Genomic DNA, 18605 nt, shown 5'->3' on the forward strand with positions numbered 1-18605 from the left:
TGGAGCAAAAATTTGCAGGCAAAAGTAGGACATGGCGGACAAAAACTGTAAAATCAGCAGCGGCTCCAAGAGAATGACCGGCAACAGCATCTCCAAGAGAATGATGGACAATATACGGGCAGCAGCTCCAAGAGAATGTCGGGCATGTCATATCAGTACGGGCAGGTTGGAACTGTCCGTACTGTAAGGAACAGTCCGTACAGCATATATGGACTGTACGGTAGGCTGTACGGCTTGTTGTACGGCCATGGTGTAGTATGGATCAGGCTTGTTTGCAGCGGGCTGGAGCAGTTGGAGGCAAGGCTACTAAGGCGGTTGATGGCGATGCAAAAGAAGCGGCCCTTGGCAAGGCATTTCGGGCTAAAGAAGGGGTTGTTGCTGGCAAAGTAAATCAGCTCCAAGTCAGCTTCTGTTGATGAGGCTTGGGTAGGAGGAGAAGAGAGCTCAAGGAAGGAGAGAAGAGGGCAGCCTTCCAAGGAGGAGGAAGAGTAGCTTCATTGGCCTCCCTCACCTCAACCTCTTGGAAGGGAAACGGAAAGAGAGAGCAAGGCTAGGAACATGGTTCTGATACCACATGAACGAACATGTGGCAAACTATCTCTAGGAATGGAAAGGAAAGATTGCAAGCATAATGGAAATGAACTCAAATGGAAGTAGGCAATAGCAATGAATCAAAATACTCACATGTAGATAGCTTGATGTTGACTAATATATGTAAAGACTCAAGTCAAGTACAACACTATAGAGTGTGAGCCTCTAGACTCTAGAAAGTCACAATGCATATGTGATAATCTCCCATATGACACGTGGCACTGTCTAAGACTCACTAGACTATAAAATAATTCCTAGGGACCTAGGACACACAAATATACTCACTTTGACTTCATATTTTAATATGGCCAAGTGTGGTTACTAGTGACAGTTCCGGGCTGTGTGTAAGCTTCTTGTGAAGATCTACTGCTAGGAGTGGTGAGAGCAGTGAACAGTAAAGGCTATGAAGGGTATGTGGATGCCCAATGGGATGTGGAATTCCCCAGATGTAAGAAAGATTGTATCCTTTATGTACCCTGGAATTCTGGATCTCTCACTTAATTAAAGAAATACTAACAGGGGTGCCAAGGTTTTGGGGCCAATCTGTGTCTTTGTGTTGGTACAAGGGTACTATAACAGAAATCAACTTATTAAAAACCTGCAGCTCCTGCGAGCTTCCCTCCCCCCCCCACCGCTAGCTCTACCTCCCCTCCCTAGCCCCCCCCCTCGCCGCGACCACCCCCGCCCCCTGCCTCTCCGCCCTCGCCCCCCGCCCGCCCTCCCCCTCACCCGCCGCCTCTCCTTCGCCGCCTCACCTCTCCATCTCGCCCCTCCACCTCGCCTCTCCTCGCCGCCCCCCTCGCTTCCACTCCCCCCCCCTTCCCTCGTTTCACCCCACCCCCCCCTCGCTTCACCTCACCCCCCCCTCTCGCCGCTCCGCCTCTCCCGCCCGACCCCCTCGCTCACCCGCCTCCCATCCCGCTCCCCCCGCGCCTCCGCCCGCCCCCACTCCGCCCCATTCCGCCCATTCCGCCCCCCCCGCCTCCATTCCGCTCCCCCCCGCCTCCATTCCGCTCCACCCGCCCCATTCCGCCCCCCCCCCCCGCCTCCACTCCGCTCCCCCGCCCTCCGCTTCACCCCTCCGCCCCCGCCACACCAACCCCGCCCCCCCCGCCTTCCGCGCCCCCCGCCTTCCCCGCACCCTTCACCCCGCCCCGCCCCGACCCCCCCGCCCCCTCACTTCGCCTCGCCCGCCCTTCTGCTCCACTTCTCCACCCCGCCTCCACCCTCCGCCTCCGCAACCGTCCTCTCCACACCCAGGCGCCACCCTCCTGCTTCGCCTCCCCTTTTGGGGTGGATTGTGACAGATGCCGGCAGCATCACCCAGAGCATGATAGTCACCGGACAGCCAGGTCAATGCCTGAGGTGCCACGGCTTTGGGCACTTGGCGGCTGCTTGTCCACGCTTCGCCAGCTCATCTCGACCCCCCCCCGCCCCCGCCCCCTCCGCCCCCGCCCCCCCCCCCCCGGACAGCCACGTCAGGAGGAGCCGAGGCAGTCGGAGCCCGGTCCAGAGTTAGTGGGTGGTTGGACCGAGGTTAGAAGGAAAAGAGGAAAGAACAAGAAGATCTCGGATAAAGGCAAGGAGGCAGAGGTTACCCTTCCTGCAGCAGCACCCCAGAGACCTGACAGGCAGCCTCCCCAGGGACCTGGGAGAGCTTCTTCTTCGACGGCAGCCCGCCCTTCACAGCCTCAGATCCCCCTCTCTCCCGCTCCCCCGCCCCTTTCCACTCAGTCCTAGCCCCTTCCCCAGTTTCCCCTCCCTTCGCCCGACCCGCAGCCTCAGCCCCCGTCTCTGCCTCCTCAGTCTCCTCCTCCTCCCTCTCAGCCCCAGTTCCAGAGGCATCCCCATCCCCCCCCTCCCTCCGTTCCCCTCGACTCCCCTACAGTGTTAGCTGCACCTTCGGCTTCCCAGCCGAGGGCAGCCCCCGCTCCGCCTCCTCCACCTTCTCCGCCAGTCGCCTCCGTGGAGTCCGAGTCGCCTACCCCTCAGCCTCCTCCCCCTCCCCCCCCGCTGGCAGGACACCCGGAGTCTACACCACCACTGGAGCAGGCTTCCATGGCCGCTAGCCCCTCAGTGGCAGACTCTGATGGGTCTCAGCTTCAGGAGAGAGAGCTTCCTCGAGACTTTTACAGATCTGACCCCTGGGACTACTTGGACGTGGCCGACCTTGGGACCTTCCCGGCTTATCTCGACATTAGTATCTTCCTGCTCCGCAAAGGGGCGGATGGGAAGATTGTCGCCTTGGCCCCTAGGGATGGCCCTAGCTTCGCCTTCACGTTCCTCAGCGATGGCACCGAGACCTGGACAGACGACTCGGTTTGGGAGGCGCTCAGAGAGCAGACACACGCCCAGGTCAGGCCCGTCCGGTGGGCAGCTTCTCGAGACTCAGTGGTCTGAGGGCGATGTGCGCCTGCGGTGGCGTTGCGCCGCCAAACGCTTCCGACTGATTGTGATCCTCAGACCCCCCCTGTCATGGCCTCTCCCCCAGGATGTCAGAGCTTGGTCCCATCAGAAACTCCGAACCTTCTATGGGATGACCACTTCAGAGATCTCGAGCTGGCTCGAGAAAGCATTTGTTCATGGCACCAAAGGCCTCTCGCCTTTGCTGAAGGTGTTGAAGAACGGGCAGGACGACCCCGTCTCCCCCTCCAAACCTTCTCATAAGCGGCAGCGCCTCCATTCCGACATGTCTGATTCTTCATCGACTTCGACCGCGAGCAGACAGTTGTTCGCAGCCCCCCATCCCTCTCCATGAGCCTACACCTCGTATCCTGGAATGTGAACGGGTTTCACTCTTCTGGCACCCGTGGTCCCAAGAAGCTCATTTTGCGACAGGAACTTCAGCCTGCAGTGATTGGTCGTTTGGATGTACTTCTGCTCCACAAGCTCTCTGCGGCTCATTCCCGTAGCTGCGGGAAGGTTCTCCCTGGACGTTCCTACACTTACTGGGAGCCCTCGATCGGCGCACAGGGGAGGAGTGGGGGTGTCTGTACCTCCGTGTGCGAGCAGTTAGCCCAGGGAGTTTTCGGTCATGGCACGTTGGCCGAGCCCTTTGGGTAGGCCTGGATTTGGAGGGATCCAAAATTGGAATCCTCAACATTTATGCTCCTACAGACCTCCGATGCAGAGCCACCTTCTGGAGGACACTTACAGGGATTCTTCCAGACATGGATTCCTGGATTGTTGGAGGTGACTTCAACAATCTGGAGACCTTGGAGGACCAGCAGGGCAGAGGTCCGGAGTTCACAGGTATGGCTCAGGCAGAGCAGTCAGCTTGGGACTCTTTCATCTTCGCGACAGGAGGTAGGGACAGTTGGAGAGACCCGTCCTTCCGGCGTTGGCACGGGAGCCTGGACTTCTCTTGGGGCTTCCGCAGGGAAGGAGGCAGACTCCTGGAGAGGCTTGATAGATTTTATGTCAGTGATTGGGCCATCAGTAGAGGCGGTCAGGCGGGTATAGTTCCAGGGACGACACTTTCCGACCATGCGCCGGTGCTCCTTTCTTTAAATTCGGCAGCCCAGACCCTTCCCCCCCGGTCATGCAGGATTCCCGACTCCATTTTCTCGAGGGAGGACGTGCGCAGCAGTATTTGCAGTCTTTGGGACAGAGACTGGGGGGAGTGCGTGGATTTGGTGGACTCAGTTGCGCAGGCTCTACAGGAGTCCAGCCAGATCTGCCAGCTAGCAGCCCTACAGGTTCGACAAGATTGGTGGAGTAGAGAGAGAGCTCTTCGGAGGGACCTCGCTTCCATTCAGCGACTCCAGCAGGCTTCCCCGGGCTCGGAGGAGCTTCGGATCCAGGCCTTCGAGCCAGAACCCTCCTGGAGGAGACACTCCAGCGCCGCTCAGAGTTTTCCTATCACGCCTCTCTCTCCTTCTGGGCCCGGAAGGGTGACCGGATGTGCAGGGAGTTCTTCAGGACGCATGGCCAGAGAGCTGCAGGTGATCAGCTTCGGAGTCTCAGGACAGCGGATGGTCACATCGTTACGGATCCGGGGGAGGTCCTGGGGTTGGCCACTGACTTCTACAGGGCCCTCTTCCAGCAGGAGCCGCTGGCCCCTCGTGCTAGTCGTGCCCGTGAGGAGGTGTGAAGGCACATTCCATCCCTGGTCCAGCCTAGCATGCAGGCGACGTTGTTGGTGCCGTTTACCTCGGATGAGATGCTGGAGGCCTTGATGGCTATCGACGGACAGAAATGCCCAGGAGAGGATGGGCTACCCCGAGCATTCTTCACCTCCTTCTGGGACCAGATCCATCAGCCCCACCTTGCAGCTCTGCAGGAGATTTTCAGTAGCGGTCAGATGCCAGAGAGCCTCTCTTCGGGACTGATTTGCCTCATCCCGAAGGGAGGAGATAGACAGGAGATTCGCCAGTGGCGTCCGATCACTCTCCTTACCACCGCCTACAAAATCCTCGCCAAGATGATCAGTGCCAGAGTTCGGCCTCTACTCCCAGACCTCATTCATGACACTCAGACAGGCTTTGTCCAGGATTGCAGTATCCTGGATAATGTCTTCACCTTTTCAGAGGCGGCGGAGTGGGCTCAGCACAGTGGATCACACCTTGCCATTCTACTTCTCGACTTCGAGAAGGCCTACGATCGCGTGGACTGGTCCTTTTTGGAGGGGACTCTGGAGCGGCTAGGTTTCCCGGCAGGTTGGATTCAGGGTATCTCAGCTTTGTACAGGACAGCGTCTAGCAGGGTCATCATTAGAGGCAGGATGGGTGAGCGCTTTAGCTTGGAGAGATCAGTGCGTCAGGCTGCCCCCTTGCTCCTTACCTGTTTCTTTTCTTCGCCGAGGCCATGACTTACTACCTTCGGGCGAGGTCTACCGGGATCAGGGGTGTTCGCCTTCCACTCCGGGAGGACACGGAGCTTTTGGACTCGGAGTACGCATATGATACAGCCCTTTATGTCCAGGACGATGAGAGGATGCTAGAGAGGGTGCGGATGGCCCTGGAGGTCTTCTGCTCGGCCGCTGGTGCGAAAATCAACTGGAACAAATCAGTTGGTTTTCTCACAGACCCTGGGGCGTGTTCTCAGTGGGGGCAATTTCTGGGTTTCAGATGGATTCCACCGGGACAGACAGCTAGATACCTTGGCTTCCAGGTTGGCCTAGACATCACGCCAGCTCAGCAGTTTCTCCCGGTGCTAGACTCCATCCGACGGAAGCTGGCTTTCTAGAGCACTGCTAAGCTGTCTCTTGCAGGTCGTGCCCTGGTAGTTAACCAGGTCCTCCTAGCCACGGCTTGGTATGTGGCTTCCTGCTGGCGCTTCTCGAGATCCAGCGTGACACAGCTTAGGAGGTTGGTTCGGAACTTCCTTTGGTCTGGGGAGGATGGTCTTAGAGATACCAGAGCCAGTTTTGCTTGGCAGACAGTCATTCTTCCGCAGGCTGAGGGAGGCCTGGGGGTTATCGATCCAGAGCTTCAGAGTCAGGCCTTGTTAGGCAAGCTTGTCATCCGCGGTTTGACCCCGGGGGGGCAGACGTGGAAGATGTTACTTCAGCAGGGAGTCGGCTCTTGTGTCCCGCGCCGAGGTGGAGAGTGGCTACCGTCCCTCAGGTGGATCTTCACTTCCGCCCCGCTCACTCAGCCCCGTTCCCCACTCGTTCGTAGCCTCCTCATGGTTTGGAGGCGGCTCCGTCTCAGTCTCATTCAGTCCCCTCCCAGCTGTCAGGAGGAGATCGATCGCCAGCCGCTCGTCTGGAATGGTCAGGTCAGAGATGCCGAGGGCCTTCAGTTGGGGGAGAGATCACATATCAGGTGGGACGGCTGGATGAGGGGGCCAGCCCGGTCCCTTCGAGTTTGGAGGGATACGTACAGACATCTGGAGATGGCTGATCTTGCAGACGCAGCTGGAGGTGCACGTGGAGTCCAGGCGAGACGCACGGAGATCGACGGTGCGATCCTAGCTGCTTGGTTGGTTCCACCTGAGCCTCAGGTCCTCATGCCTGGTGACACCCGCTGGCTGGGACAATTCACCCCCCGTGGCATCCCACTGGTGGTCGCAGGACGTATGGATGACTCCTCTATCTCCTTCTTCGCGGTTTCAGGGGATGGACGACTCAGGAGAGAGGATGCACTCATCGACCCCCTACTCCCGTGGCAGAGGGTTAGGGTCGTAGGCCTTTTGGGGAAGGTCTGGCGTACCGACCCTAGTATCGAGCAGGACCAGTTGCAGCTTTGGCGTCTTTGGCTCTGGGAGGGGCGGACCTTGTCAGAGCTTGATTGGGACCCAGGAGAGTGGTGGTGGCCAGAGATTGTGATAGGACAGGGGCCGACTTCCTTCTTCGCCTACAGCACGACTCTGGGCAGGTGAGTTCTCGGGAGGATGCAGAGCCGCCCCCCCACCCAGCGACCCAGCTGGTACGCACAGGGTATTTCCAGGTTCTTTTTGCAGGCATTCTGGAAGGCCTTGTGAAAGAGCTGGCGGCCGCGGAAGATCTCATACTTCCTGTGGCTTCTTGCCCACAAAGGTCTTCCAGTGGGGAGCTGGTTGAGGCAGATAGGCCAGGACGGATGCTGTCAGATTTGCCATGCGGATGAGGAGTCACCAAAACACTGCCTGTGGAGCTGCACTCGCGCCCAGGAAGTGTGGAGGTGGACTTTCGGGCTTCTTACTCGCGCAGCACCAGAGCTAGGATTGATCACTTGGGGCGCGTTCTGTTGGTGCAGCACCGCACCTGGTCTTCATCACTTATTCGAGGCATGCCAGCAGGACCCCACTTTCCTTATCACACAGGGGACGTGGGGGCCGCTCGGGGGTATCCCACAGCACCTAGCAGAGGCTGATACAGGAGTTCGGGAGAGGCAGCCAGTCTGGGAGATTATCAGCAGCATTACAGGATGGCACATCTGGACCTCGCGCTGCGCGCAGATCCTCGGTGGCACCTCCTTATCGACTGCCCAGATCATGGCGGAGATTTGGAGTGAGATTATTCATAGCCTCAGAGGCCAGTGGGACCAGATTCAGGGAGACTCCCGGGCTGGTCAGGAGAAGCGGAGACGCTTCCTCTGGGCTTGGGACACACAGGGCCTCTTCTTCGAGCAGACTACGCAGGGCCTTCGGTGGCACTACTCACCACCCCGATGGCTGTTCATTCACACTTAGCATATCCCTCCGTGAGAGTATGATTTATTATGCTACCTTTTAGGGCTGCGTCCGGTTTGTGAACGCAGCCCGTCAGCTATAAGCTGACCTCTTGTATCTTGTTCTCGAAGTAATATAATTAGCACTGTTTTTTCGGCAAAAAAACAAGGGTACTCTAACTCCTAGTCTACTAGTTGTATATTTGCTGAATTGTTAATGTAACAGTGTTGGCTGGTTACATGTCAGTTCTACTGCATTTCATTTATTGAAGGCCAGTTTCAAGTGGAGCGGATCTGAACAGAAATGGAGAGAGAGAGAGAGAGAGAGAGAGAGCAAAGCACACATGGACTGAACTGAGAAAGAGAGAGAGAGACCAAGAGAAATGAAAGAGATCTCAGGACAAAACCCCAAAGAAAGAAAGTTTATTAAAGTCTTCGGCAGACCAATGGGTCTATGAGATTGATAGAAAACTGATACAACAAGGAGAAAGGATGGAGCTACTAAACGAGCATCATCACCCATGCTGAACGCTAAGTGCTAAGTATTACATAGTCATATCCTCAATAATGGCATCTCGTCATCATCCTCCTCATCGTCGAGTCAATCACCATCAAGGCTGGCTACCTCTGGTCCATGCAATGCGGCCCCCCAAGGGTATATGTGTGTCAGGGAGGTACTGATGTGTAGCGAGTGATGGAACGCTGACGACTGTCTGTGGGTGCTGCCCATCTCGGTCTCCTAGCAATGACTCTACTATTGATTAGGGCTATCGTAACCCCTGTGGATCATGCCCCAGGCCTGAACCGGTGGGAAAAACCGCTGCATCAAACTATGCTACAAGAGATGCACTGAAAATTGAGGGAGGGGACCTATATATATAGGTAGCCATCCCCCCCTTTCGGCTGGTCTATAGGCCAACACCTGTTGTAGGTGGGCCGACACCCTTTGTTGTCCTACAGGGGCTGGCACACAGCCCTATAAGAGGTCTCTCCCCCCCAGCTTATAGGCCGACTCAGTAGCTCTCTAGGAGCCGACCACCTCAGCCCTGCTAGCCAGCCATTTGGAGGGCTAACTCCCTGCCCCAAACACCCCAGCTGAAAGCTCTACTGGGCTGACCTCTTCCAGCCCTAGTATGGACTGCCACGAAGCCATAAAAAGAGGCTGACCCCTCCTGCAACAACAGTCCAAGCAGCAAGAAAAGGTTCAGCAACCATCAGGTCAGCCCACCTCAGCCTACAAAGGGCCTCCATAGGGGCAGCTCTCCAGCTCCAGAGGCAGCCATGCAGGCCCCCAACATATGCGCCTGAGTGGGGTGGACATATGGAAACCAATGGGCCCATAAGAACCCAAAGTAGGGCCTCCACAATGGGCAGATCTGCCTTACCCTACTCTACCTCACAGGGGGTGGGCACACCCACAACAAAGGCCCTCACTCAACCTAGCCTAACCTCTCATGGGGCGGGCACACCCACAAGCAAGGCCCTCTCTCTCTACAATGTTACATCAAGAGATGTTGACATCCAACAACTATAGCTCTTGCATATGTGGAGCCATCAAGTCGACTCCATAAGAAAGTTCATTATAGGCCTCTATGGGCTGTACAATGCAGTTTCTAGAATAGAACCAACAAGAGGAAACTACGTAATGGCCAATAAGACGTGGCTGACAACTACCATCCTAGAGGATCTTCTATGGCTTGACCCAAGAGGGAGGGATAAACATTATTGATTTTGATGTTCAATGTAAGCTTTGCTTTGCAAGCCTGTGGCCAGGGGACTGGTGCCAGGTCAGGAACCTTAGAAATATTTTTTCCTTTGATACATTGGGTCTTGCACTCCCTTCTCAGGAGGTGTTTCGATGGATCTTTACTTTTTAGACATCAGGATTCCTTCCACATCGCTTATGGCTATTGTTGTTAGAACTTGGCAGACCTTCAAGACCCATATGGAGGATTCTCCCTCATTATGCATGGTGAGATAGATAGGCAGCCAGTTATGTAGATGGGAGAGAGATTCTGCTTCATTTGTAGGCCCTTGGAAGGTTTCCATGGAATTTTTGAAAAACAGAGACATCGGTTGACTAGTCATCTTAGAGGAAGTGATAGGAGGGTTGCTAAGTTAGATGCAGCTATGGCCGGAGTGGACCACTATATATGGGGGATAACATAGAGCTATTGGAGGATGGGTGCTTTCTCAGGCACATACATCTCTCTTCAAGTCATGGGTCCCTTATGGGATAGAGGTGAAGACAATATGATCTTCATTGTGCAATTTGGAGGCATATTAATCAGATCTTCTGTTCTGGTGTGGTTTTTATGTGCACCTAGATCTGGTCAGAGTAGTGGGCCTTGTTGATTATATCTTCCTTTGGAGGGGCTGCTAACTGTTGGTGGTGGATCGCAATCTTCTATCTAAGGACATCCTATCTCCTATTCCTGGCAATAGAGTGATATAACTCACTAGTATGGAGAAGAGCAACTACCAAAGCAAGAGGAGAGCACACACCATTCTGCAAATAAGACTCCCAAATATGGAGAACTGCCACTGATAGCTCCTCTATATAGGAAACCTCTAGAATCTTGATATTGCCAGAGTGAGAAGTAGTAGGTGGCTCAAACACAATAAGAACCACAGGATAGTGTTTGAGTGTACAAACCTTGGGGGTGATACGAAGAGTCTCACTCTATCTAGATCCCAATCATCAACATAGAATCTCGTAATCTATGCATGGATGGGCATCGAACGTCTCCTATTTGACCAAAACAAGCAATCCAACAATCTCTTCCACACAAAATCGACAAAATTCAATGGAACTACACCATGTGGAAGTCACCTCCAATGATCCAAGAATCAGCTATGAGGGCCTGAGAGAGCAACTCTTTCCACAATAGAATGTGTTCCCCCTGTTATTAGGGGCATAGATCTTTAGAAATCCAATCTTGGCCCTATCAATCAAGAGGATGATCCACAGATCCCTGGATGGGGTAATAATTCCATGGCCAACCACAAGAGGGAGGATATTTGTGTTGGGACCGAAATGTTTGTCCCTCCTGTAATACCAAGTGTAGTAGACCAAAAAGTACAATGGAAACCTGAATTTCTACAATCCCAATCATCTACTTTGTGCTCCTAGATAAAGAGAATATCAATGGGTTCCTGAGAAACACTTGGATGTATCAGCTGTTTGCGACAAGCTAGTAATATATACCTAGATGAATCCAGGAACATTCCCAAACTCATCCTCTAAAAACACAACAAAGTGCAGTTTCAATCTCACGATAGTCACTCATAAGATTGAAAACCATAAACTCCATCAGGCATAGCAGGGACTAGCTACTATGACATCCCCACTGACGTCATCAACACCCAACAGTGGGTGTAGACCATAGTATAAAAGTATACTCTCACACATACAAATCCACACACCCACACATACTTGAGCATCCATTTATACAAAGTCTTCATACTGAGTTTCTGTCGGCACTCCGGAGGTGAAGGGCAAACTGAGCCATGACGAAGGCTAGCACTAAAGGAGAAGGCTAATCAAAAAGTAGTCCAAATCTCTTCATTCAAGCTACAGCTGCTTGTGAAGTCTAAACGATTTCATTTTAGTCTCTCCCAAATGAGCATCTAAATCTAAATCTAAATCTAGCTGATAGGACAATGCACCATTTAAGATAGAAAGAATTATCACAATACCAACAGGCCGCAACCGAAAACTTCACGAGGTGAAATTTGCATGTCCGCTAATACGGCAGAAGCATATACCTAGATGAATCCAGGAACATTCCCAAACTCATCCTCTAAAAACACAACAAAGTGCAGTTTCAATCTTACGATAGTCACCCATAAGATTGAAAACCATAAACTCCATCACGCATAGCAGGGACTAGCTACTATGACATCCCCACTGACGTCATCAACGCCCAACAGTGGGTGTAGACCATAGTATAAAAGTATGCTCTCACACATACAAATCCGCACACCCACACATACTTGAGCATCCATTTATACAAAGTCTTCGTACTGAGTTTCTGTCGGCACTCCGGAGGTGAAGGGCAAACTCAGCCATGACGATGAGAGGAAGAAGCCTAGAACTACTTCTCTATTCTAGTAGTGCAAGCATCTGCCCCATGTGTATCTAATCTCCTAGCATATGTAAGAAGGGAAAAGTCCACTAGAGAAACAACCCACTATTGTTGTCCAATGAAAGGTCATGGAGACTTGCCATCCAATACTGCATAACTATGAGGCGATGTAAGGGATGAAGGAAAAATTTTTGTAGATCTTAAGGGAGTAAAGGCAGTATGCTGTACAAGCTACAAGGGAGTGACCATCCTCTACGTGAAAAGGAGTGGCGTCCATGTCATGTAAATCAAGTTCTTTGCCTTATTAGGAATAAGTAGGCCTAACTCTTGGAAGCAAGGTCATAGAAGGTCCTCTTGGAGGAAGCACCTCCTGTGTGCAGGCAGAAAGAGGCTGCTGTTGAGGCTGGGATGGTTGTGACTGCTTAGAATAGGGGGATCCTAATGGATCTGTAGCTGCAAATTTGCCATCCCACACTACTATCTACCTCTACTGTGGAGATGCATGAGCAGTAGAAGGGCCTTGTCAATTAGAGAAAGAAGTGTTCTTCTTCTTTCTTTTTAGGCTGCATTTTCTTTGCGAACAATCTCTGGCAGAGAGGAGAAACAACCTCAGGAAGGGTCATTCAGGTCTAGATGATCAATTTTAGACTTAACATCTTTGAATTGCCTAGCATTTTAGTCCTTCTGCGAAAAAAACTTTCGTGAAAATATGGTGCCAATGTCAACGAACTTCATAACCTCCTTCTGTGGCAATCTGGCATTCAGATGGTGCAGCAAACAAAATATCCATCAATTTATAGAAATAAAATGCCACGTTTTAATTTAAGACTCATGATGGGTACTTTCCGGTTCAATAGATTTGTGTGTCTCTTTACACTCAAAAAATGAGTTGTAGGAAATCTCATCTTTACTACTCTTTTCATGCTATGAGAAGGTACCTCAATAATCCGATCTTCAATGTCTTTTAGTTGCCTCTGATTCTCAGCACTTTGCAGGACTAGCTGTGTCTTCTCTTCTTCCAGATCAGGTCGCTCATTTTTCACAGCCATACCGAGAATTTGATCCTGAAGTCCCTCTGGTGTGATCATAAAATTCAGCAATGTGACTTTGACTGCAATCTGGCAACATTATTCAATGTACAGAATAATAAGGAGAGGTAAAAACATCATGAGGATGTGGATGAATACAACAAGTACAACAAGTGGGAGAGAGCACAGTAATGGAGGATCCCCATTCTATGCTATGTAAAGGAAAATCCGTTGTGAGTTGGAAGAAGATGATACAATCCCACACTTTTAGGAAAGTCTATGATCTCTTTCTAAAATAGCCACAGATTTCCCAATAAATGTATCCCACTGACACCTCAAGGGTGTGTAATCTCTTGCCAGATCTTTGACAAACTATATTTATTCTGACAGATCGGAACTTCAGTTCTTATATCTTCATCTTTGTATTCTACAATTTCATTTCCAAGCCATCATAAATTTGAAAGGTGAAACCAGAAGTGTATAATTAGGTTTGACATGGACAGTTTTCATTACTCAATTTTTTGAGGCATATTGTTTCACTTTATTTTAATCGAAGTTAGAGATGTTTTGGATCTAGAGATGTTGCAGATATTCAAGTTTAAGCATTCAAGTTCAAGCCATTCCAACCATGTGACAACTATGTCGGCAAGCTGACCTAGTGACAACTATGTCGGCAAGCTGACCAGATGACAACTATGTCGGCGAGTTAACAAGGTGACAACTATGTCACCATGTTGACCAGGTGCCAACTATGTCAACTGGAGATAATCGTGGTCACTTGTGTACCCGGCGAGATCTCAGGAGTCCACCCAAGTGATCATGTCAGAACTATGTGAATGGTGGTGTTAGAGGGGCAGCCAGCCAGGTGCTACACATGGAGAGATAAGTGCACACCAACAGGAATCAAAGGGCTAAGCGGCGCACAGTGGACCATAGAGAGGTGCGCATGGGGTAATTATATTACCACTTGGGAGGAGGCTGGCAAGTCAAGAAGTGGTTGAAGCCATGAAGAGTCCGAGGGGTGGAACGGCTGAGAGAGATAGAACCACCACCAATGGGGAGAACGGGATAAGATTCTTAGCTGGAGAAGGGGACCCTCCACGGGCAACGGAGGAGATGAAGGTGTGGGGAAAGGAGGGGAAGGGGGCATTTGAAGATTGGAAGGGGAAACAAGAGAGTGAGAGTAGTACTATACTACTTTATATAGAGTGCCATGTGTCACTATGGGACTTATCCCATATACTTTGATACTTAGAGTGTGTGTGCCTATCCTATAAAGGCATTGTACTTTCATTGTTATTTTCATCAAGCCTCATGCCTTTCTTGATCATGTAAGTACTTTGGTTAGTTGTATATTTCTTTCTCGCATTATTTCATTTCCATTATGCTTTCCTACTCTTGCTTTTCCTTTCCATTCCATTTCATGTCTTGCATCTTCATATGGTATCAGAGCTAGACTATCTTCCAAGAGGTTGAGGTAAGAGATTGAGGACATTGAAGCCTCTCCCTCATTCCCCTTGGAGAAATGGATTCTCCAATTCCATCTAGAGCTCTCTTCTCCATGCCATGATCTGCCACCTCTCTTCTCCTTCCTTCAACTACATCTTTATGTGACCTGCTGACGATGTGACGCTTATATCCGGATCTAGAAGCAGAATCACGGCTTCGTGTCTTCAGCAAAGTTGTAGAGGATCTTGAGTACTACAAATTTTTTTTTTACATCATTGCAGTTTGAGTTTTCTGTGAAAAGTTACAGCCCTTGTAAGAAGTGACGAAATTTGTTTCTGCGCGCGAATTTTGTTCTGGAGCTCAATGATTTGACAGCCCAACATGATGCAGCTAGCTCAACGTGGAGCTGTCCATCCTTTTCATCGTTGACCTCTGCTCCAGCTCGCCATTTGCTCCTTCTGCCTGACATTCTCTTGGAGCTGCTATCCGCAAGTTGGTGCCCGTATTCTGCCCTCCATTTCTTCCTCTCCTACATCTCCATTGTGCCCGCCATTTTTTTTTCCTTTTGCCCGCCGTTTCTCCCATTTCTTCCTCAGCCCTCCATTTCTCCCTCAGCTCGCTTGTGCACTTCATTCTATCCATCACTCTTCTCTCTCATAACTGTCAGCTTCATGGGTTCGTTTTCCACCAACTCTCTCCTTGTGGACAAATTCAAGGGGGACGGATTTCCCACATGGCAAACAAAAGTGCAACTCATTCTCATGAAGGAGAATGTTTGGGATGCCATCAAAGATGATGAAGCACTTGAGGCATCAACGGAGCTTCAAACACGAAAGATTTGGAAGCAATACAATTCGAGGGCCATCGCAATCATCGGGCTTTTCCTAGATGATTCATTGATTCATCGCATCGACTTCAAGTCCAAGGCAAAGGAGATTTGGGCAGGCCTTGATAATATATTTGGTAACAAGATCACCAACTCCAAGGTATTTTTGAAAATGCAATTTTATAAGCTAAAAATGGAAGAGTCCGATACTTTTTTTTTTGGGTGCAAAAAAGAAACTTCTATTAAGTAAGAAAGAAACTCGCTAGAGCAAGCTCTGAGCGAAAATACGACATCATGAAATCATGAGGATAAATAAAACCCCCTCAATGTGAGGTGGAAAACAACCAAGGTTGAGGCTGAAAGTGCCACCTCAACCCTGTAGGAGTCTCAGAGAAGAAAGGAGAGTCCTTCCATTCCCTGAAGAAAGAAGCCCTCCTAGGTGAGGCTGCACGGGAGTCTCCCTGTATACTCATCCATATGGCCATCAAAGTATGTACGGTGTCTACTAGCCAAAGTGTGCGAGGGATGAACCTGAGTACCCTCCATAGCCTCTGTACATCTGGCCCTCCAGATATGTCAGGATGCTATGCTCGCTAAAATCTCCCAAGAAGTATCCACCGAGGCCTGTACATCTATAAAAGGAAGGTGAGGTACCACATCCAACGAACAGGAATCGATCTAATGACGTCGAACCAAAATGGCCCGAGAGGAGTCAAGTCTCTCATAGAATACCTGAGGCCCTGTAAGAGAAAGCCAAGCCACTGAGCCCCATGTCATAAAGAATGGGGAGTGGGCAAAGTGACTGAAAATCCTGGCTACCCCCATCCAAATCATCCTCGCCTGTCTACAGTCCCATAAACAATGTTGAATAGTCTCCGAAGGAGAGAGGCAATGAGGGCAAGTAGGGTCGGCTCCGAACCTGGATCTCCAAAGATTCACTGCAATCCCACCATGGATAGAAAGCCAAAAGAAAAGAGTGATCTTTCTATTCCTGTGGGATTTCCACAGTCTCCTCCAGAAGCACCTCTGCAGATCCGCAGTGATATCAAATGTCTCCCAATGAGGAACTCTGGAAGGTCTCCAACCTCTACCACTGAGCTGAAATCTCCTGGCATTACTGACCGTGTAACGAAAGAAAGGGATGCTCTTCTCTCGATGCCCTGCGTCAATCCACTCCCACTCTCCAAGGTCCCACTGCAAATACCTAATGGGAACTCCCCCGTAAAGCCAAAGCCTCCAAGACCCGGTTGAGAGAAGCCGGGGGTCGGGGTCGAGGAACCACTCTAAATCTGATCCCTACACCAAAAGACCTACAACCCTGATAGGCTGAAAAGCAGACTCAAGCAAGATGTCCTCTGTGGATCTGAGCAATCTGCCACCATCCTGCACAGTAAAAACTAAAGCATCCTTCTGTGCATCTCGAAAGGCTATATAGCAAAAAAAATTCAATCTTCAGTTCAACAACTCTCCAATTTGAAGTGTTGCCCGGATGACAAGGACAAAATGGTTATCCTGATGACAAGTATGGAAGGGATTTATCGCTTTGAGAATGCCCTTAAAGTACTTCGCATTGCATCGACTACATTCGAAGATATGGTGTCTCTTTTGCTTGAAAAGAATCGCCGCAACAAAAAATCTCCATCCTATTCAGCAGATACTACATAGGCACTTGCCTCCACCAGCAAATGGAGACCTAGGCCATCGACTCCACCAGCACGAGAAAAGACATTTAAGCCATTCAAGTGCACTTATTGCAACAAGCTCGGTCATACGGAGGACAGGTGTTACCAGAAGCTTGCTCAACAACAAGGATCATGCCAGTTGGGTGGCATCCACCACTAGTGATGATGCAGACGAAGTGACCTGCCGACACAGGATCATGCTCTTACGGTCTGTCCCCCGGATTTAGAGGATGATGGAGATCATGATTTTGCTTTCTAAAGCATAATATATTTGGGTACTCTGCCCTAGGGGTGTTTCCCAAAAATGAATGTAATAAATCATGTATGTTGAGTCAATACAGGTCCTTTGCCTTGGATAGTCCTCCTAAAATGATGTATTTCTTTTATATTTTTGGTGTGTGGCTCCATCTTTGGAGCCAGGTGGGGATGTACTGCACTTAATGCAACAAGCTCGGTCATACGGAGGACAGGTGTTTCCAGAAGCTTGCTTAACAACAATCGAAGGATCATGCCAGTTGGGTGGCATCCACCACTAGTGATGATGTAGACGAAGTGACCTTCCGACACAGGATCATGCTCTTACGGTCTGTCCCCCGGATTTAGAGGATGATAGAGATCATGATTTTGCTTTCTAAAGCATAATATATTTGGGTACTCTGCCCTGGGGGTGTTTCCCAAAAATGAATGTAATAAATCATGTATGTTGAGTCAATAAAGGTCCTCTGCCTTGGATAGTCCTCCTAAAATGATGTATTTCTTTTATATTTTTGGTGTGTGGCTCCATCTTTGGAGCCAGGTGGGGATGTACTATGGGAGCCATGTGTTTTTGGCTTTGATAGGTCTACTTGTTGGTGCATTGGTCTCCTAGACCTCTGAGTTGATCATGCATCCATGCATGATGAGCCTCTGAGCCATGCTAGATGAGATTTCTATGTTATGCTCACTAGCCTTTGAGCCATGCTCACTTGCCTCTGAGATTGTGTGGGAGCCATGTCTAGTTCTAGACCGGCATGCACAGTTTTGATGACCATCATTATCATGTTCTGTTCTGGGTTCCATTCCAATAGTCCCTCACCTTTCCTCCATGGGGGGGTGTTAGGAAATGGAGTCAATATGAGTGACTTTTAGTGTGTTCTAGAGTAGTACTATACTAATTTATATCCTAGAGTGCCATGTGTCACTATGGGACTTATCCCATATACATTTGACACTTAGAGTGTGTGTGCCTATCCTATAAAAGCATTGTACTTTCATTGTTATTTTCATCAAGCCTCATGCCTTTCTTGATCATGTAAGTACTTTGCTTAGTTGTATATTTCTTTCTCACATTATTTCATTTCCATTATGCTTTCCTAGTCTTGCTTTTCCTTTCCATTCCATTTCATGTCTTGCATCTTCAGTAGGAACCCCTCCCCCCCCTCATACAGATTATGGCGATCATGGTGGGACACTGCTAGTGTCGAGTAGCACGAGTGAAGTGGTGTTCTAGTGTCCTAGAGAGAGAGGTCTTATGCTGACTAGTTCTGAAACTTTTGAAGGAGCTAGTGAGAGAACTAGGAGGTACTTGAGGAGAGTGGAGAAAAGACTCCTGGGAGACCAAACCCAAGTCCGCAGGGTGAGGACAAAGTGAGCCCATTAGAGCAGTAGCCAGAGCAAGTAACTTCATCGACACACTCATTGACTTGGATCAACAGGATCCCTAGTGGTCAAATCTAGACTCTGAAGAAGAAGTACAAACCAGAGAGCAGGTGAAAGAGGAAGGTACGAAGGACGAAGGCTCTTCAGGGACTCATCAAGGTCAAGACAACACCTCTCCTCTTGCAACGATGTCTTCATCAACAACCACT

At 50.3% G+C, this 18605-nt stretch overlaps 1 protein-coding gene across 1 annotated transcript in view; it reads right to left on the minus strand.

Moving 5' to 3' along the window:
* LOC147886979 (uncharacterized) overlaps nt 1–18605 on the minus strand; it is an 874612-nt gene that overhangs the window by 22720 nt on the left and 833287 nt on the right. The window contains exon 39 of the mRNA XM_087394085.1: nt 12712–12891. Within this exon, the coding sequence (XP_087250211.1) occupies nt 12712–12891 (180 nt within the window). The remainder of the gene's footprint in view (nt 1–12711; nt 12892–18605) is intronic.

This window comes from Dipteris shenzhenensis, chromosome 23 (assembly GCF_047967505.1).
Source record: "Dipteris shenzhenensis isolate YYH24624 ecotype China chromosome 23, Dip_SZ_1.0, whole genome shotgun sequence".
Taxonomy (NCBI): Eukaryota; Viridiplantae; Streptophyta; class Polypodiopsida; order Gleicheniales; family Dipteridaceae; genus Dipteris; species Dipteris shenzhenensis.